The sequence below is a fragment of the Rhinoderma darwinii genome, chromosome 10, assembly GCF_050947455.1.
Source record: "Rhinoderma darwinii isolate aRhiDar2 chromosome 10, aRhiDar2.hap1, whole genome shotgun sequence".
Classification (NCBI taxonomy): Eukaryota; Metazoa; Chordata; class Amphibia; order Anura; family Rhinodermatidae; genus Rhinoderma; species Rhinoderma darwinii.
Genome location: NC_134696.1, coordinates 77,583,298 through 77,605,158, shown reverse-complemented (window position 1 = coordinate 77,605,158; position 21,861 = coordinate 77,583,298). Strand labels below are relative to the sequence as shown.

At 41.8% G+C, this 21,861-nt stretch overlaps 1 protein-coding gene across 2 annotated transcripts in view; it reads left to right on the top strand.

Moving 5' to 3' along the window:
* USP2 (ubiquitin specific peptidase 2) overlaps nt 1–21,861 on the top strand; it is a 125,507-nt gene that overhangs the window by 85,485 nt on the left and 18,161 nt on the right. For both annotated transcript variants that reach the window (XM_075840089.1, XM_075840090.1), the window contains 3 exons: nt 1,928–2,038; nt 13,122–13,186; nt 14,847–14,950. In XM_075840089.1, coding sequence (XP_075696204.1) covers nt 1,928–2,038; nt 13,122–13,186; nt 14,847–14,950 — 280 coding nt within the window. The remainder of the gene's footprint in view (nt 1–1,927; nt 2,039–13,121; nt 13,187–14,846; nt 14,951–21,861) is intronic.

Below are 21,861 nucleotides of genomic sequence, written 5' to 3'. Positions count from 1 at the left end.
ATTCCGGGAGCCCCATTGACTTCCTCAGTCTGGCTGTAGACCTAGAAATACATAGGTCCAGCCAGAATGAAGAAATGTCATGTTAAAAAAGCAAGACGCATCCGCAGCGCACATAACATGTGCATGACAGCTGCAGACTTCATTGCGGAATTTAGAAGTCAATGGAGAACTTCCGCCATGAGTCCGCAACCAGTCCGCCACTGCTCCGCAACAGAAAGAGCATGCTGCGGACACCAAATTCCGCTCCGCAGCCTATGCTCCGCAGCGGAATTTTACTCAACGTCTAAACGAACACTGCTAAATTAAAGTGGAAGTCAATGGAGAAACGGCTCCGCTGCGGATTAACGCTGCGGAGCGTCCGCAGCGGAATTCAAGAGCAATTCCGCCACGTGTGAACCCAGCCTAAAGCAGTTTGTAAGGGGAAAAAGTGGGTTTTTCATTTTTCTTTTTCACTTTTTTTTTAATTGACTTTATTAAACTTTTTTTTAAACTTTTTTACTAGTACCACTAGGGGACTTCACTATGCGATCCTCCGATCGCTATTAGAATACACTGCAATACTTCTGTATTGCAGTGTATACTGCCTGTCCGTTTAAAACGGACAGGCATCTGCTAGGTCATGCCTCCGGCATGATCTAGCAGGCATTCGTTACAGGTAGACCTGGGGGCCTTTATTAGGCCCCCGGCTGCCATGGGAGACACAGACACTCTGCGATCGTATCGCCAGGTGTCAGTGGGATGAGAGGGAGCTCCCTCCCTCCAAAACCACTCAGATGCGGTGCTCGCTATTGAGCACCGCATCTGAGGGGTTAAACGGGTGAGATCAATACTAATATCAATCTCACCCAGCAGAGCAGGGACGCCCCCAGCCCTCAGCTGCCTCTAGCAGCTGAGAGCAGGGAGATTTGACGGCTCCCTGCTCTGTTTACTTATTCCGATGCCGCAACGTAAAAAGTCTATGGCATCGGAATAAGGCCCGTTAGTGGCCGACGTAAAAAGACTATGGGCCGGTCACTAACGGGTTAAGGCTGATGTATACACTTCTATGGGCCCAAATTGTACCTCGATGTGACACCACTTTTTTCATTGGAGAGGTTTTTTTTAGCAAATGATACTGAATCTGTGCGGAAAAAAACCCCAGAAACCTGGAATGTTCCATCGCATGCCGTGTTAAAGACCTTCTCTAAAAAAAACATTGCTACTAGGGTAGAATGCGGTTCGGTACAGAGGTTACCATATGGCGGGCCATAGATTATGAGACTCCATAATACAGAACCATAAGACTACGTTCAGACGTGGCAGATATTTGGTGAGGATTGTCCAGCAAAAATCTGCTGCAATTTACACTTAAATTCATGTAGATATTTTTAATAACCCATCCATACGTAGTGGAAAAATTAGCATGGATATCAGACCATGGTGTGGGCTTTCAAATCTGCCACCTCCTCATTCTATTGCAGAAAAGCCAGTTTTTATCCTTTGCATCGGATTTCACCCTATACATTGCAAAGTCTCCTTGTAACATGCTTATTTTACTGTAGATTCACCAGCAAATCCATGGCAGAAAAAGTCTACTATAGGTAGACCTGGCCCTAAGGACTTGTGCCATTGTACAGACTGCAAATTAAGGTTTTGGATCCTGCTGTGGTTACAGAGAGTATGAAGACAGAGCACTTGGTGAGGATCCATGTAGGTCTGCTCGTCATCCTACAGTATCCTACAGTATGACACCTTTCACCTGCTGTAATTGTGATCTTTATGTACTGTACGAGGGTAGGGAGGGTGTTTTTTTTTAAAACCCGTTACAGAATTTATTGTAGGTAAGTACTCTATACTGCAGTCGTGTGATGGTACAGTAATTGGATTATCTGTCGAATTTGATACAAATGATTGCAGGTCTCACTATTAAAATCTTTTCATTCTCCAGCCAGCAAGATGCGCAAGAGTTCCTGAGGTTTCTTCTGGATGGGCTACATAATGAAGTCAACAGACTAACAGTCAGACCGAGAGCCTGTACTCAGGATTTGGACCATTTGCCGTAAGTTGCAAGATAAAACTAAAAACTTTACAGTCTATAAATTCCTGTTGACGTCTATCTTCAATGATCATATCAGCTTGATCGCATCTTACATTACAATTCTGGAAGTCGGGATCAAAGCGAAACACTAAACTGGAGAATGTGATGGTAAATCTCCCTGAAAATAAATGGGAATGAGAACACGCATAGGTTTCCATTGCACTCTCTTGTTCTCTAGCTGCCAGATCTCCACCTTCTTCTCTCTTCTGGGGAGTCACTTAGGTTGTCTAAGACTGTGCCCTATTGGGACTTGTGGATGTCAAAGAGTGCGACTATATGAGCTAGAGAAGAGAGCCACCAAGTATCAGCGGCTCCAATCTGGCGGAACAGTTTAGAGGATTTTAACCCAAAACTTAAAAATGTGTCCATATAATTTTCCATTTAGCTACTCAGAAACTGACCAAAAAAGTTCTTCTGTACACGCACAATTTCAATCCTCTACATTTACCGTTCTTGGCGCAAACTACAAAAGCCATAACTGTACGGCGCATGTCACCTAGGGGTTAATGAGCAAGACGTCAGATCTATTGTGGTACATTCACATGAAGTGGTAATGTATTACATATATATATATGTATACACACACACACCCCCTAAAGTGTTAATAACCAAGTTAGGGACTGGTTACATAGTTAGTACGGTTAAAAAAAAACACGTCCATCAAGTTCAACCACGTTCAGCGTCGGGCTTCCGTTTATGGGTTCCGTTTGACTTTTCCGTCAGAAGAACTGATGAACGCAAAGCCAAATGAAAACCATAGCTTCCGTTTGCATTACCATTGATTTTCAATGATGATGCGTCAGTTGCAGTTGGTTTCTGTTTGTTTCTGTTCTGTAAAGTTTCAGTTTTTTTTTAATAGCGTAGCCTAGACCTAGAGCCCATTCACCGTAGAATTTCATTATGCAATGTAAAATATATTACAAAGGGACGAAGTGATTTTGCATTGGCTATTTAGTCAGCAAATGTCAATAAAAGTAGAGCTTCACTTTTTAAGGTCTGTAAATTCTACATGGATGTTTTGTGATTGCTATTAATCATTTGATCCACACAAAACATTACAGGCTTTGGTACTGCCAAAAGAAAGTAAATTATATATGAGATAATATACCCCCTACACCAGAGGTCTCAAACTCGGCCGGGTAAATGGGCCGCACATAGAAAAAATGTGAAGTTGATGGACCGCATTACATTCAAATTTGATACAATACAAAATTATTGTTAATCAATTAGTTATTTGAACTGCTATAACAATACCACATTACTATAATACTACATTACTATAACAGTACTACATTACTATAATAATACTGCATTACTATAATACTACATTACTATAATACTGAGTTACTATAATACTACATTACTATAACAGTACTACATTACTATAATACTACATTACTATAATAATACTGCTAGGTTTATACTTACCGGAAGTTTGCGAGTTTACTCCACGTGCTTATTTTAACAATGCAGTTTTCCAGTTTAAGTGTCGCTAAATGCAGTCTGGCTGCTCAGTTGGCAGCGTTTGGCAGATATCAAGATTGGGCAGCCCCTTTTTAGATAGTGCCTCTGTAGATCATGTCACCGTGCACTCTGTAGATAGTGCCACACACACTCCCTTGTAGATAGTGTCACACATACCCCCTTGTAGGTATTGTCACACATACCACCTTGTAGATAATGCCACATATACCCCCCCCCCATAGATCGCTTCATTGGGGCTTCCTCTGGGAGTGGAATCCCCAGCCAGAGCGTTGCTGACGCTCTGGCCAGGGATTCCTCTCCTGAAGGAGCCCCTAACGTCACTGTCCATATATGGACATTGACGTCAGGGCCCACCACTAGGCACAAAATCTCCGGCCAGAGCGTCGACAACGGTCTGGCCGGGGATTCCGGTCCAGAAGGGGCCATGAAGGAGCCCCGCAGGCCGCAGATAAGAGCCCCATGGGCCACATGCGGGCAGCTGGTTTGAGACACAAGGAGTTACAAGGCCATATCAAGGCAGAAGGTTGCTGGCATAGTGCTTTTAGGCTTTGTTCACATGGTGCAATCGTATTGCCTTTTTTGCCGAATCACTGTTGTTAAATGATGCAGTTCTGCAAATTTTCAGTATGACCACAGCCTTAGTGGGGTGGTCCCACAAAACACATGTATCAACTATCTACAGGATAGGGGATACATGTGTGATTACTGGGACCCCTAGCGATAAGGGGAACGGGGACCGAAAGTCCCTCGAAGGGCTCCATGAGAATGGAGTGCTGGTGCTTATGCCAAACCAGCTCCCTATTCATTACCTATGGGACATCCGGGTCCACTGTCTCCGGCAGGTCCATAGAAATAAATGGAGTTATGGTAAGACTTGCGCACAAGTGCTCCGTTCTCATGGACTTTCGAAACCCCAGCGATCGCATATTTATCCCCCTATCCTGTGAATAGGGGATACATGCGTTTTGTGAGACAACCCCTTTAATACAGGTCATTGAACGCTTCTATTCTAATACTAATATTATTCCATATAATGCACGCACACAATGTCAGTCAGTGCTCTCATAAAATGCCAGCCATGGTGACTAAAAACAGTATCAGACAGGACCCCCAAACAGTGTCCCAAAACTCTATGTAGTTCTATCCACAAATGCCCCTATGCAGGGCCAGCGACCATGCCAATGATATGTAACTCCCTCTTTCTTTACCTGTGGTCTGTCACCGATCAATTCTGCTGGGAGAGAGATCCACGGCACCTATTCTAAGATCAGCATTTGCGTATGGGGGAATTTATCAACCTTTCTACGCCGGTCTACGTTCGCCACTAAATAAATGTGTTGCATCTTAATAAAGAATTCAGTTGGAGTAAGAATGGCGTATACATCTGGACTGGCATATATAAATCTCCCGCATGTTATTTATGGACATGACAGTGGAAAAAGTAGCATACATGTGTAACCTATTGTTAGAAGTCAATAAAAACTCACAACAGCCAAAACGTATGGATGGATTATGTAAAAAAAAAAAAATTGCTTTTTTTTTTTTTTTAAATGGAAAAAATCCTTTGTTTAGACTGCCATACACAGTGGTGTACATACAAGAGAGGGTCCCCCATAATGGTGTTAGGTCTTCTTACACAGGACAGGAGAGCTGGGTGCACCAAGACACCACTGTACGTTCTGGCAGTAGGTTACTTCGCGCAACAAATATTTTTTTCTTTGTAAAAGTAGTAAAATATAAAAAAAAAACTATATAAATTTGGTATCACCGTAATCGTATTGAGATGCAGAATAAAGTTGCGTTTTTACTAAACTGAGAAAGCCGTAAAAATGAAACCCAAATACCAATGGAGGAATCACAGTTTTTTTCCAATTTCAGCCCGCAAAGAGTTTTATTGTTAGTTTGCCATTACATTATATGGTAGTTTAAATGGTGTCAAAAGAAACTGCAACTCCTCCCGCAAAAAATAAGCCCTCACACCACTAATGACGAAAAAATAGAATAAGTTATGGCTCCTGGAAGGCGGGGAGTGAAAAACGAAAATGAAAAAGCAAAAAAAGGATCAGTCCTGAAAGGGTTAACTAATCTCAAATAAAAAAGCATATATGACCACATGTGGGGTATTGCCGTACTCGGGAGAAATTGCTTTACAAATGTTGGGCGTCTTTTTCTACTTTATCCCTTGTGAAAATGAAAAAATTCAACATTTTAGTGGACAAAATGTTGATCTCCATTTTCATGGCCTAATTCCACTAAATCATGCAAAAAAAACACTGGGGTCAAAATACCCCTAGAAACACTCCTTGAGGAGTGTAGTTTCCAAAATGGGGTCACTTTTGGGGGGTTTCCACTGTTTTGGCACCACAAGACCTCTTCAAAGCTGACATGGTGCCTAAAATATATTCTAAAAAAAGGAGGCCACAAAATCCACTGAGTGCTTTTGAGGCCGGTGTTTCAGTCATTACCGCACTAGGGCCTCATGTGGGATAGTTCTGAAAACTGCACAATCTGGGCAGTAAATATTGAGTTGCGTTTCTCTGGTAAAACTTTCTGTTACACAGAAAAAAATGTATTACAAATGAATTTCAGCAAAAAATGTGTACATTTACCCCTCTAGTGTGCTTTATTTCCTGTGAAACGCCTAAAGGTTTAACCCCTTAATGACCGGCCTATTTTAGACGTTAATGACCAAGCTATTTTTTACGTTTTTCAATTGTCGCATTCCAAGAGCTATAACCTTTTTATTTTTGCGTCGACATAGCTGTATAAGGTCTTGTTTTTTGCGGGACAAGTTGTATTTTTTAATAGCACCGTTTTTAGGTACATATTATTTATTGATTAACTTTTCTGAACTTTTTTTTTGGGGGGGGGGAATAGAAAAAAATCGGAAATTTCGCCACGCTTTTTTGCGTCCTAAATCTATGCCATTTACCGTGTGGTATAAATAACACAATAACTTTATTCAGCGGGTTGTTACGATTGCAACGATACCAAATTTGTATCGTTTTTGTATGTTTTACTACTTTTACAGTAAACGCTTTTTTTTCTAAATTATTTGTTTTTGTGTCTCCATATTTGAAGAGCCGTAACGTTTTTATTTTTTCGCCGATGCGGTTGTATGAGGCCTTTTTTTTTTTTGCGGGACGACTTGTAGTTTTTATTGATACCATATTGGAGTAGATGCGACTTTTTGATCACTTTTTAATCACATTTTTTTTAAGTCAGGACTCACAGAAAACAGCAATTTTTCTGTCGTTTTTAATTTTTTTACAGCGTTCACCGTGCGGGTTAAGTAATGTGATAGTTTATAGTCGGGGTCGTTACAGACACGGCGATACCAAATATGTGTAACTTTTTTACTTTATTTTGGTTTTTTAATAGTAAAGCAGTTTGTAAGGGGAAAAAGTGGGTTTCATTTTTTTTTTCACATTTTTTTTTAATTAACTTTTATTAAACTTTTTTTTTTACTTTTTTACTAGCCCCACTAGGGGACTATAATATGCGATTCTGCGATCGCTATTATAATACACTGCAATACTTCTGTATTGTAGTGTATTATACCTGTCCGTTTAAAACGGACAGGCATCTGCTAGGTCATGCCTCCGGCATGATCTAGCAGGCATTCGCTCCAGGCAGACCTGGGGGCCTTTATTAGGCCCCCGGCTGCCATTGGAGACACAGACACTCGGCGATCGTATCGCCGGGTGTCGGTGGGATGAGAGGGAGCTCCCTCCCTCTCTCCAAAACCACTCAGATCCGGTGCTCGCTATTGAGCACCGCATCTGAGGGGTTAAACGGGTGAGATCGATACTAATATCGATCTCACCCGGCAGAGCAGGGACGCCCCCAGCCCTCAACTGCCTCTAGCAGCTGAGAGCAGGGAGATTTGACGTCTCTCTGCTCTGTTATTCCGATGCCGCGACGTAAAAAGTCTATGGCATCGGAATAAGGCCCGTTAGTGACCGACGTAGAAACACGATGGGCCGGTCACTAACGGGTTAAGGAACTTTCTGAACGTTGTTTTGAATACTTTGAGGGGTGCAATTTTTAAAATGGGGTTATTTATAGGGACTTTCTAATATATAAGGCCCTCAAAGCCACTTCAGAGCTGAACTGGTCCCTGAAAAAATGGCCTTTTAACATTTTCTTGAAGATGTGAGAAATCACTGCTAAAGTTCTAAGCCTTGTAACGTCCTAGAAAAATAAAAGGACGTTAAAAAAAACCACTGCAAACATAAAGTAGACATATGTGAACTAGTAACTGTTTTGTGTGGTATTACTATCTGTTTTACAAGCAGATACATTTAGGGTAGGAACACACACAACGTATTCAGGGCAGATACACTTCATTAGCTGCGCAGCGAATCCGCCCTGAACACCGCAGGAAATGCCGTCTGGAAAATAGCACCACTTTGTGATGTGTTTTTCCGGGAGAATTTCCACTGCGAAGCGGCGCCGGAAAAATAAAATTAGAAAAACACCTGTTTATACTAACCCCCTCCCACTTCTCGCCACGTAGTCCGGCCTCCTGGGATTACATTGCAGATTTTATTTTTTTTTAAATAAAATTTAAAATTCAAACATTTGCAATTTTTGAAGGTGAATTCCGGCCGAAACACCACAACAAATTCAGGTACAGCTGCAGAAAACAGCACGTTAAAAACTCTAAACTTGGCAGTGCGTCCCTCTGACATCCTGCAGCCTCGCCTCCTGGGATGACATTTTATACCATGTGACGCTGCAGCCTGTGATTGGCTGCAGCGTCACATGCCCTGCAACGTCATCCAGGGAGGCCAGACTGGAGAAGAAGCAGGGAACTCTGGGTAAGTATAACTTTTTTTTTTTTTTTTACTTGCGGTCTTGCAGGGCTTCGCGGTGATTCCGCCGCAAATATCGCAACACACGCTGCTTTGTTTGCGGGTTTAAGCATCCCATTGAATTCAATGGGTATATCCGCAACAGAAGAGTTGCGTATCCGCAGAATTAATTGACATGCTGCGGTTGAAGTAACCGCACCTCAGGTCAATTTATGTTCGGTGTTTTCAGCTGATCTCTACCGCAGTGTGGGGATGAGATTTGTTGGAATCTAACCCACAATGCTGCTACTGTAAAATGCTGCGGATTTTCCGCAATTAATCCGTTGCAGAAAATCTGCAGTGTTTACGTTGTCTGTTCCTACCCTAAAATTTTAAAAATGCACATTTTTTTTTAGAAATAAATATTCAATTTACTGACCACATTTTTCCGCTAACACAAAGTACAATATGTCACGAGAAATCAATCTCTGAATTGCTTGGATTGGTAAAAGCATTTCCAAGTTATTACCACATGAAGTAACATGTCAGATTTTAAAAAATCGGCTGTGCCACAAGGCCAAAACAGGCTTTGTCTCCAAGGGGTTAATGACTCTTGGGCCAATTCCTCAACCCTCTTTGCTAACAATGCAGTTTTGCCACCCAATAGCAAAGGGATGGAAACACCCGGATCTGGGCCTCCTCTTCAAGGGCCCTAAAGTAGACCCCAGGGTTTTTCTGTGGGCGACTCAGCACGGACGTGTATCGATATCCCTTACTTTCCTTTGAAATGGGTAAGACTGCTCTGTTATAACTGCTCACTATTTTCATTACTGATCCTCCCGGTGTGACTCTCTCCTGACTTAATAGCATCCTTCATGCTTATATAACTGAGAGGACACTGCGGATGACCAGTATACAATCCACATGGATGTAATATAGTATAATCACTTCTGTGGGTAGTATATACAACTTTGTGGCATTCACCATTTCGTCTGTGTTACATAATATCTTCCTGTGCTGAATGACGTACCATAGTATTAGTACTAGAGTCTTCGAATGATGTGTTTTCAAATGTATGTTATTTTGTAATAATAAAATTGATATATTCTTTTATATATTACGACTATATGCTCTATTCTTTCTTCGGTATGGTTCTACATTACGGAGCAGTCTATCCGATACATTATGGGGGGAAGTTGGCCTTTTAAACTTTACCTAGCCTGTAACCAATATATGCTTGGAGTCTATGTATCTAAAATTTTTATTAGGGTATATTTACACGTCATGGTCATATTACAAGTTTTTGCCACAATTTTCAAAAAAATTCTCCAAAAATCGCAGCAAAGAACGTAACATTACCGCGATAAGTAAATCTACCCTTCCACTGCTGCAGTATAAATATAATTTGTAGACCGGGACCTCGTTGTATTTTTCCACGGTTGAACTGGCCTAGAAGAAATTGTGTTGTATACAAAGTGTAACCAGAAAGTCCGCTTTCACAACACTGCAAAATACCTGGAGTCCTTCCAGGATTATCCCTGCCTACTAAGATCACCTGCTGATTTATTTCTCATTATGTAACTGTAATTACTTCTGATTATTATTATAATTGGTAATGGCAGGTCTCCACTGTTATTTCATTCTACTGAGCAAATACACAAGAAGTCTCGCTTACATCATACGGCAGAAAGATTAGTAACGTTCTCTTTCACACATTATTTAAAGGGACAGAGCCTTCAAATTGTCTCCATTCATTACATATAGGTTAGGCCAAGTTCACATTGTGTTTTAGCCCTACATTTAGCGTGTACATCGGATTTGGAAGACATTTGCCTATGCAATGGGATACATTGCAGACCTCCGTTGGAGGGATACATTGAGAGTCCAGAAGTAGATCGCCAATAGAAGTAAAAAATTCAATTTGAACTAAGCCTTACTAGGCAGTTCCCAAAACTAGACACTAAAGCCATGGTTCTCTCTCGTGTTTTGCTCATAGATGGGAGACTTATGGTTTTCTTAGTTTGCACTTTGGACGTATTACTGTTACAGTAATAGCCCTAAATAATGAAAAAAAAAAAATACATATCATGACATAATCAAGTAAAAGTAAAACCACAAAAACTGATTTTAGCAGAATTGTTTTTTTGGTTGGATTCAGTGTTTTGCTGCGTTTTTGGTGGCGTTTTTAATGGCATTTTTTCTAGCATTTTGTGGTGCTTTTTTTTTTTTTTTTTTTTTTTGTGCTGCGAGATGTTACATTAAAGTTTTATAGTAAATTTTTTAAATGCACAGTTGTGTTTTGGTGCCAGTGGCGTTTTTTTTCCAAGTACAGCTATGCTCTGGGTATGGTGTTTTTTTTTTCAGGTATTTTTACCTTAGGCTTCTCTGTAGGACTTCAAAAACACCAGAAAATAAGCATGTACCAAATTAAAAAGGCCACTAAAAAGCCTTAAAAAAAAATGCATGTTACATTTAAGTAAAGCTAGCATTTTTAGAAGCTTATTTTGATTGTTTAAAACGCCAGAAAAATTCTGTGTGTGAAGGAGGCCTTAAACATAAAACGCAGTGCTGAAAAAAAAGTGCAGTGTAGATTTGATCAGTTTTTCTTTTGCAAGCTAAAATCCGGAGTGAATGCAAAAAAACTTTACACTGTGCATGAGGCCTTAAAGAGGCTCTGTCACCAGATTTTCAAACCCCTATCTCCTATTGCAGCAGATCGGCGCTGCAATGTAGATTACAGTAACGTTTTTATTTTTTAAAAAACGAGCATTTTTGGCCAAGTTATGACCATTTTTGTATTTATGCAAATGAGGCTTGCAAAAGTCCAAGTGGGCGTGTTGAAAAGTAAAAGTCCAAGTGGGCGTGTATTATGTGCGTACATCGGGGCGTTTTTACTACTTTTACTAGCTGGGCGTTCTGACGAGAAGTATCATCCACTTCTCTTCACAACGCCCAGCTTCTGGCAGTGCAGACACACAGCGTGTTCTCGAGAGATCACGCTGTGTCGTCACTCACTTCCTCCCCCAGGTCCTGCATCGTGTCGGCCACATCGGCACCAGAGGCTACAGTTGATTCTGCAGCAGGATCAGCGTTTGCAGGTAAGTAGCTACATCGACCTACCTGCAAATGCCGATGCTGCTGCAGAATCAACTGTAGCCTCTGGTGCCGATGTGTCCTCGCTCGTCCGACACGATGCAGGACCTGTGAGTGACGTCACAGCGTGATCTCTCGAGAACACGCTGTGTCTGCACTGCCAGAAGCTGGGCGTTCTGAAGAGAAGTGGATGATACTTCTCGTCAGAACGCGCAGCTAGTAAAAGTAGTAAAAACGCCCCGATGTACGCACATAATACACGCCCACTTGGACTTTTACTGTAAACACGCCCAGTTGTACTTTTGCAAGCCTCATTTGCATAAATACAAAAATGGTCATAACTTGGCCAAAAATGCTCGTTTTTTAAAAATAAAAACGTTACTGTAATCTACATTGCAGCGCCTATCTGCTGCAATAGGAGATAGGGGTTTGAAAATCTGGTGACAGAGCCTCTTTAAGCTAAGATAGATTTAACATTATTGCCGCCTTGGTATCATAGATCTAATGATCATCATAATGAAGGCCAATCATTTCATGTGTTAGAGTAAAATCATTACATTTCTGAACATGGCAAAAGTTGCTAAGGGTACCCAGAGGCAGCCGTTAATCCACATAGAAATCTGCATGTGTTACGTACGGATTTTGCTAGTGAATTACCGCGGCAACAAGTCCATGATTTATAGGGCACTGTATTGTACTTCGTAGCGGTTTTTCCGCAAAACAGATCCACTACGTCTCAACATGGCTTTTAATAGCTAGACGCTATGTTCACATACAGCCGCATATACGTTGCAGAACTTCGATGCAGTATCTGCACTGAATCCACAACAAAGTGTAGTACAATTCATGTAAAAGGATTTTTTTTACCGCAATTGTAAACAGGCTACTGATATTTTTTTTGCAGCATGCCCCATGTGGTGTGTAATCGAGACAGATTTGCAATGCACAGGGTGAAAGCTACAGCACATTTTATTGCAGATGGAACTGGATTTGCAGGCTGTTGAAGTTTTCAGCTACATGTAAACATCTTGGATATCTAGTCAAAATGGCCTTCCGATATGTCATAGTTGCGTGTGAAAAGGTGACATTGGTGAAGGCCTCTATAGAGTGCTCAAACCCCTTCTGCACTACTCCGTGATTGTAAGCAAAGCACCATGTGCAGATTATTTGGGATGTTGTCAGATGAACAGTGCCAAGGATTTCTATGAGTCCCTCTGGAAATCATTGGTTGTGCGAGATCATAGAATTCACCAATGTGATCTCCTCACATGTATCTATGATATAGATTTTATTCCATGTTCACACGCTCAGAATTTGCTAACATTCTGCCTATGGCAAATCTGTACCGTGTGAACATACCTTTTGAAGACCGTTTTCTTGTTTTATGGAAAACCACTACAGTGGCGGCTGCGTCGGTACATCCAAGGTGAGTGTCCGCTCTCAGTACAGGAGCGGCGGAGTCACCTAGAGAGAACACATTGTGGATGTCTCCACAGGGGTCAATGACCTGAATGGCAGCGTTCTCTAACCAATGAATGACTAAGGCAGAAACAGCGCAACGGGAGTCTATATGAAGCATAATAGAGGTTTCTGTGTACAGAAGGATATATATGAATTATTCTACTTGCCACAATATGACATTTAAGTTTCTTGTGTTTTTTCTCTTCAAGTGATGCAGAGAAAGGGAAGCAAATGTGGAAGAGGTACCTGGAGAGGGAAGACAGCAAAATTGTGGGTAAGGTGAAATTAGGGAAACTGGTGAAATCTGCACATTAAAAGGCTATGAACACCTTCAGCGCTAGGTACAGCTGCTCTATATACAGGATACAATGCATTCTAGGCAATACTCTGAGCTAAATACTTTAGCAGCAGCTACACAAATCTCTGCTAGTACAATTCATGTTTTTTTTCCATCATGTTCACGCTTTAACTGCAATGTCTGAACACCATAAACCATTCTGGAGTCCAGGCTCCGCAGAACATTACCTACACTGGAAAAACTGTACCCACTTGTCAGTTGAGAGCAGGACTAGGTCTGTACAGTGTAGACAAGAGTGTTCTCATTTACTGACCGCAATCGTAGATCTTGCAAATGGTGAAAAGTTTAAACAAAAAGTATAAAGTTGCTGGACTTTTTTTAAATTCTTCACACGGATTTAAGCTTCAATTACAAAAGACAGGACAACACTTTTAACCCCTTCCCGACCGCCCACCGTCTTTTGACGTCAGGCGGTGCAGGTCCCCGGTCTGCAACGACGTATTTTGGTGTCGCTGTAGATGAGGCTGATGAGCGCTCGTGTGAGTGCTCATCCTCTAAGCAAAAGCTGTAACGAACCTCTCCTGATCTCAGAGCAGCCTCCTGAACACAGCTGTGGTTGGAAAACATTCCTACCCCAGCTGCTTAACCCTTTGATCGCCGTTGTCCGTGACCGCAGCATAATCAAAGGGAATTCCCCTCTTTGATTGCATCACCGGGTCTCCAAAGGACCTCAGGGCTGTCTGTTCCGTTTGCCTGCTGTTCGGGCACACCATGTGCTGCCCTAACAGCAGCCTGTGTCAAAGTGACACCGTGTAATGTATGCATGCAAGAGTATGCTAATACATTATTAGTAAAAAATTGTTAGAAATAAAGTTATCCCATAATGGGATTTTAAAAAAAAGGAACAAAAGTAAAAAAGTCATTATTTTGCATAAAATATATTTTATTGCCCCTACATTACATAAAAACAAAAAACCTACACATATTAGGTATCTACACGACTGTAATAACCTGAAGACTTAATTTAACGGGTTAATTAGCGTGAAACGTGAACGGGATAAAAAATAAACAAGAAAAACAATGCCGGGAATCGCTTTTTCCTATATTTACGCCTCAGAGGCTCTGTCACCAGATTATAAGTGTCCTATCTCCTACATAATCTGATCGGTGCTGTAATGTACATAACAACAGTGGTTTTTATTTTGAAAAATGATCATTTTTGAGCAAGTTATGAGCAATTCTAGATTTATGCTGATGAGTTTCTTAATAGACAACTGGGCGTGTTTTTACTTTTGACCAACTGGGCATTGTGAAGAGAAGTGTATGAGGCTGACCAATCAGTGACCAATCATACACTTCTCATTGTTCCAGCCCAGGTTCTTTCACTGCACAATCACGCTGTGTGAGCAGCTGAAGGACAGAAATGTCTGTACAATAGTCTGAGAGAGGTTTCTTCAGCTTCAGTTTGTTAATTGGTGATGTTCCAGCCTGAGTGTTCTCCTCTCAGATATTTTTGGGGAAGGATGGAGAACATGTTTACTTCTTTTTGCATTTGTGCTGTTTCCTAATGTTGTCCTAGTTGGCTCTCTTTCATGTAATTATACCCTAATCTTTTCATTCTTCTTTCGTTTTACAGAACTGTTTGTAGGGCAGTTGAAGAGTTCCCTTACGTGCACCGAATGTGGCTATTGTTCAACTGTATTTGACCCCTTCTGGGACTTGTCTCTACCCATTGCTAAGGTATTATTAAAATTAATCCTAAATGTGTTTATTACCCCTTAACGACATGCCACGTACATGCAGCTGTTAAGGGGAAGTATGGAACGGGCTGAGCTTGCTCCATACTTAGCGGGTAATGGCTGTGTAATACAGCCGACACCTCACTGCAACGGGCGGAATCAAAGAACATTTTGATTCTGCCCGTTTAACCCCCTAAATGCCGTGGTCATTCGCATCCACGGCATTTAAATCTTTAGAATCAGGGTGGCGGCCCCTCCAACGCGCCCTTGGCCGCGACGCGATCTCGGGGATTGCCGATGATTGTCATGGCAGCCCCAGGTCTGCCATCTTTGTACTTCTTTGAAGCCCTGCCTCTGGCAGGGCTTCAAAGGACACTGTCTGTATAGTGATATACTGCAATACATTAGTGTTGCAGTATAGCATGCAAACGATCGCTGGCCCAAGTCCCCTAGGGGGATTAATTTAAAAAAATATATATATTTTTTTTATTTTGGAACATTAAAAAACGTTCTAAGTTCACAAAAAAAACCTTTTCCCGTTTTTTTTTTTTCTCCCTAAAGCAATGTTAAAAATAAAAGTTAACATAACTGGTATCGCCGCGTCCGTAAAAGGTGAACAACGTAATAAATAAATATATATATATATATATATATATATTGTACACGCAAATTGCTATTTTTTGGTCACCATATCTCTCAAAAAGAATTAATGAGTATAATAAGCTAGACAGATCTGACACTTGCTTCTGATTAGCCAAGAGGGCATCGGCACTTGGGGGATATTTAGTATATTGAGTACAAACGCATGAAACAGCATCTTTTACTTAGGGACTGTATCTCCTGGCGGAGTATTCTCCTATTAGACATATCTGGCATATTCACAGGATATGCCACAAATTTCTGATAGATGCGGGTTGCTGTGCTCAGCTATTTCCTTAATTCCCAGCCATCTCTCCGTTTATTCTCCACCTGGATGTGCCGTCAGTGGACCCCCATTTTCAATAGGTGCGGGTCTCAGAGGTGGGACAAGCATTTATCAGGCACTTTTTTGCCCGTACGAATACCCCTTTAAAATGCTTATCATTGGCCTAAATGACAACAGTAAGCAATGATAAGCAACAGTTCTGTATAATCGTACTAATGTCTGTAAATTGGAACAATACCATTCTTTGAGGTCTCCCTTCTAATCTAACAATCATCAATATATAATCAACTGGAGAATCTCATATAGAAATTACACTGGCATGTTTCAAGAGTATAGCAAGCCAAAATGTGAACCATCTAACTGGCATCAGCTTAAAAGTACACGACATAACTGGTTAGAAAACGAGTTCATTTCTTCGCTGCATGAACTCCATACTAATTGTATTATATCAATTAATTGTTCAATAGAGACTACTCGGCACTTCTAAGGGTATGTTCACACGGCCTATTTTCAGATGTAATTAAACAAATAAATGAGGAAAAGCACCCCAACATTTGTAAAGCAACTTCTCCAGAGTACGGAAATACCCCATATGTGGTAATAAACCACTGTATGAATACACATCAGGGCTCAGAAGGGAAGAAGCGCCATTTGGCTTTTGGAGAGCAGATTTTGCTGGATTGGTTTTTCTGCACCATGTCGCTTTTGCAAAGCCCCTTAGGTTCCAGTACAGTGGAAACTCCCCAAAAGTGACTCCATTTGGCAAACTACACCCATTGAGGAATTCATCTAGGGGGGTAGTGAGCATTTTGACCCCACATGTGTCTCATAGATTTTATTAGAAATGGGCAGTGAAAATGAAAAATTACATTATTTTCCAATAACACGTAGCATTAGTTCAAAATTTTTCATTTTCTCAAAAAATAAAAGGGAAAAAGCACCATAAGATTTGTAAAGCATTCTCACCAGAGTAGGGAAATACCCCACATGTGGTCATAAACGGCTATTTGGACACACAGCAAGACTCTAAAGGGAAGGAGCGCCATTTACTATTTGGAGTGGAGATTTTACAAGATTCGTTTTTTGACACCATATTGCATTGAGCTATAGTACCAGTACAGTGGAACCCCTGAAAACTTACCCCATTTTGGAAACTAGATCCCTCAAAGAATTTATCTAGGGGTGTAGTGAGCATTTTGGCCGCACAAGTGTTTTGCAAAAATGAGTAAACAATAGATGTTGCAGATTGAAAATTGCTGTTTTCCACAGATATGCCATTTCAGTGCCCAATGTGTTGTGCCCAGCTTGTACCACCGTAGACACACATCCCATAAATTGTTAAGCGGATTCTCCAGAATACAGTAATACCCCATATGTGGTCATAAATTGCGGTTTGGGCACTCGGCCAGGCTCTGTTGGACCACCATTTGGCTTTTGAAGCGCAGATTTTGCTTTGTGTTGTACTGGTATTTCATCTTATAATGTGAGGGCATATGTAAGCTGGGCGGAGTACATTAGTGTATATGTAAGCTGTGCGGAGTACATCAGGGTATATGTAAGCTGGGCGGAGTACATCAGGGTATATGTAAGCTGGGCGGAGTACATCAGGGTATATGTAAGCTGGGCGGAGTACATCAGGGTATATGTAAGCTGGGAGGAAGTACATCAGGGTATATGTAAGCTGCGCGGAGTACATCAGGGTATATGTAAGCTGCGCGGAGTACATCAGGGTATATGTAAGCTGCGCGGAGTACATCAGGGTATATGTAAGCTGCGCGGAGTACATCAGGGTATATGTAAGCTGCGCGGAGTACATCAGGGTATATGTAAGCTGCGCGGAGTACATCAGGGTATATGTAAGCTGCGCGGAGTACATCAGGGTATATGTAAGCTGCGCGGAGTACATCAGGGTATATGTAAGCTGCGCGGAGTACATCAGGGTATATGTAAGCTGCGCGGAGTACATCAGGGTATATGTAAGCTGCGCGGAGTACATCAGGGTATATGTAAGCTGCGCGGAGTACATCAGGGTATATGTAAGCTGCGCGGAGTACATCAGGGTATATGTAAGCTGCGCGGAGTACATCAGGGTATATGTAAGCTGCGCGGAGTACATCAGGGTATATGTAAGCTGCGCGGAGTACATCAGGGTATATGTAAGCTGCGCGGAGTACATCAGGGTATATGTAAGCTGCGCGGAGTACATCAGGGTATATGTAAGCTGCGCGGAGTACATCAGGGTATATGTAAGCTGCGCGGAGTACATCAGGGTATATGTAAGCTGCGCGGAGTACATCAGGGTATATGTAAGCTGCGCGGAGTACATCAGGGTATATGTAAGCTGCGCGGAGTACATCAGGGTATATGTAAGCTGCGCGGAGTACATCAGGGTATATGTAAGCTGCGCGGAGTACATCAGGGTATATGTAAGCTGCGCGGAGTACATCAGGGTATATGTAAGCTGCGCGGAGTACATCAGGGTATATGTAAGCTGCGCGGAGTACATCAGGGTATATGTAAGCTGCGCGGAGTACATCAGGGTATATGTAAGCTGCGCGGAGTACATCAGGGTATATGTAAGCTGCGCGGAGTACATCAGGGTATATGTAAGCTGCGCGGAGTACATCAGGGTATATGTAAGCTGCGCGGAGTACATCAGGGTATATGTAAGCTGCGCGGAGTACATCAGGGTATATGTAAGCTGCGCGGAGTACATCAGGGTATATGTAAGCTGGGCGGAGTACATCAGGGTATATGTAAGCTGGGCGGAGTACATCAGGGTATATGTAAGCTGGGCGGAGTACATCAGGGTATATGTAAGCTGGGCGGAGTACATCAGGGTATATGTAAGCTGGGCGGAGTACATCAGGGTATATGTAAGCTGGGCGGAGTACATCAGGGTATATGTAAGCTGGGCGGAGTACATCAGGGTATATGTAAGCTGGGCGGAGTACATCAGGGTATATGTAAGCTGGGCGGAGTACATCAGGGTATATGTAAACTGGGCGGACTACATCAGGGTATATGTAAGCTGGGCGGACTACATCAGGGTATATGTAAACTGGGCGGAGTACATCGGTATATGTAAGCTGGGCGGAGTACATCGGTATATGTAAGCTGGGCGGAGTGCAACAGGTCATATATATGATGATGTAATAATGGAGTGAATGAGTAATCCATGGATTGGTGTGGTTTTGAACCAATCCTTTATGCACAGGCCGGGTTTATTGGGTATTATACAAAATATCTGCGCCCCAGTATTGCCTAATCTTTGACTTCTTCACTAGCCCTATAATCCGCACAAGGCCCTAAAGTTTCCTCATCTCCACTGCATCTACGGGGTCCACTTGTGGGGTCCAGCAAATGACAATGTGGGGTATTTAGTGAAATTCTACTGGACCTAAAAAATGAGTCTGGGCCGTGATTTAGCATCATTGCGTTTTAAGTCATAACGTGTTATTTTTCCATTGACGGAGCTGTGTGAGGGCGTGTTTTTTGTGGTACGAGCTGTAATTTTTCTTGGTTCCCTTTTGGGGTACATGCTATCTATTTATTTTTATTTTTTTTTATCACCATTTATTCAATTTTTTGTGAGATGAGGAAACCAAAAAAAACAGCCATTCTAGCACGTTTTTTTTTTTTTTTTTTACAGTGTTCACTGTGCAGTATAAACAACATGTTAACTTTATTCTGCGGGGCGATACGATTACAGCGACACCAAATTGATATCGTTTTTTTACGTTTCACTGCGTTCCCACAATAAAAATACTCTTTTCTACAAAAAAATCATGTTTTAGTGTCGCCATTTTCTGCCAGCCATACCTTTTTTTCTTTTTTAGTTGATATCGCTGCGGGAGGGCTTGTTTTATGCGTGACAAAATGTAGTTTCTATTGATACCATTTTGCGTTACTTGCAACTTTTTGATCACTTTTTATTAAATTTCTTTTTGAGACAAGATGACCAAAAAATAAAATGCTGTCATTGTTTTTTATTAAAATTTTTTACGGTGTTCACCGTGCGGTAAAAATAATGTGACCTTTATATAGATCAGGCCGTTCCGAACGCAGCAATACCTATTATGTATAGTTTTTTTTCATGTTTCCATTTTTTGTCTAATAATAAAGGAGTTGATCAGGGAAACGACGATTGTTGTTTTTATTGGTTAAAACTTTTATTTATTTATTTTTCCTTAACATTTTTTTTTTTTTTTTTTATTACACTGACCTGGGTACTTGAAGATCTTATCTTCTGATCCCCGGTACCATACACAGCACTACTTATGTATGTACGAATGTAGTGCAGTGTATTGTAACTGCCATTCATCATCTGACTGTTAGCGTATTATGTCCTGCCTCGGGCAGGACCTAATAGGCTTCCGTACCTGGGCAACCAGGAAGCCTAGCAACGGCTTCTTGGTTGCCATAGCAACCATCGCCACCCGCGATCCATCCCGGGGGGGATACAGAAGGGGTTAAATGGCTGAGATCGGCGGTAACTGCCATCGCAGCCATTGCAGCGGGATGTCAGCTGTGTATGACAGCAGACAGCCGCTGAAGCTAAAGCGCGCACAGCTCCTGTGCCGGCTTTATCTACAGGGCGTGACTGTACGCCCGTGTGCGGGAACGTACTTTGAATTTGGACGCACAGTCATGCCCCAAAAGCGGGAAGGGGTTAACAGCTCCCTGCTCTGTTTATTTATTCCGATGCAGCGCCGTAAAAAGGCTATTGCATCGGAATAAAGCCCGTTAGTGGCTGCCGTAGAAACACTATGGGTTAAACCACCAAGACATGTTGTGACATTTCATCTCTGAAGCCTTGGGGATTGTCAATGCAGCACCTGTTGTAACTCATTCAGTACAAGATAAGTAAAGTAACTACTTTTCTGTAATTAATACTATATGTAAACTGTAAAATAGGATTTAACGCCATCTATGTACGGCGGATGTGCGTTACAACAATATGGTGCAGGCTTAGGAGCGGCGCCTGCACTATGCGGTCTGTGCTGGCTTTTTTTATACAGCTAACACTCGCCTGCGTCGGCTGGGATTGGAGATAACTGTAATCCTGGCTCTTTACCTCTTAGATGCCGTGGTTAGACTGTGGGGACTTGCTCTATTCCCCAAACGCCCCCTTCTTGGCAACAAAATTGAAGGGTGCTAAACAGTTGCCATGGCAATAAGTGAGTGCATGAGTGATCCATTGATCGCATGGCAGGGAGACAAAAAAAAAAATAAATGTTTAATAAGATGTAACAAATAAGAATGAAGGACAGAAGTTGTCAAACTAACCTAATCTGTTTTTATGAAGAGGTGAGCAGAAGTCTAGACAGAGGGGCCGCTGTGGATTTAGTGTTTTTGGACTTTGCAAAGGCATTTGACACTGTCCCCCATAGACGCCTAATGGGTAAATTAAGGACTATAGGTTTAGAAAATATAGTTTGTAATTGGATTGAGAATTGGCTCAAGGACCGTATCCAGAGAGTTGTGGTCAATGATTCCTTCTCTGAATGGTCCCCGGTTATAAGTGGTGTACCCCAGGGTTCAGTGCTGGGACCACTATTATTCAACTTATTTATTAATGATATAGAGGAAGGGATTAATAGCACTATTTCTATTTTTGCAGATGACACCAAGCTATGTAATATAGTTCAGACTATGGAAGATGTTCATGAATTACAGGCAGATTTAAACAAACTAAGTGTTTGGGCGTCCACTTGGCAAATGAAGTTTAATGTAGATAAATGTAAAGTTATGCATCTTGGTACCAACAACCTGCATGCATCATATGTCCTAGGGGGCGCTACACTGGCGGATTCACTTGTTGAGAAGGATCTGGGTGTTCTTGTAAATCATAAACTCAATAACAGCATGCAGTGTCAATCAGCTGCTTCAACGGCCAGCAGGATATTGTCGTGTATTAAAAGAGGCATGGACTCGCGGGACAGGGATGTAATAATGCCACTTTACAAAGCATTAGTGAGGCCTCA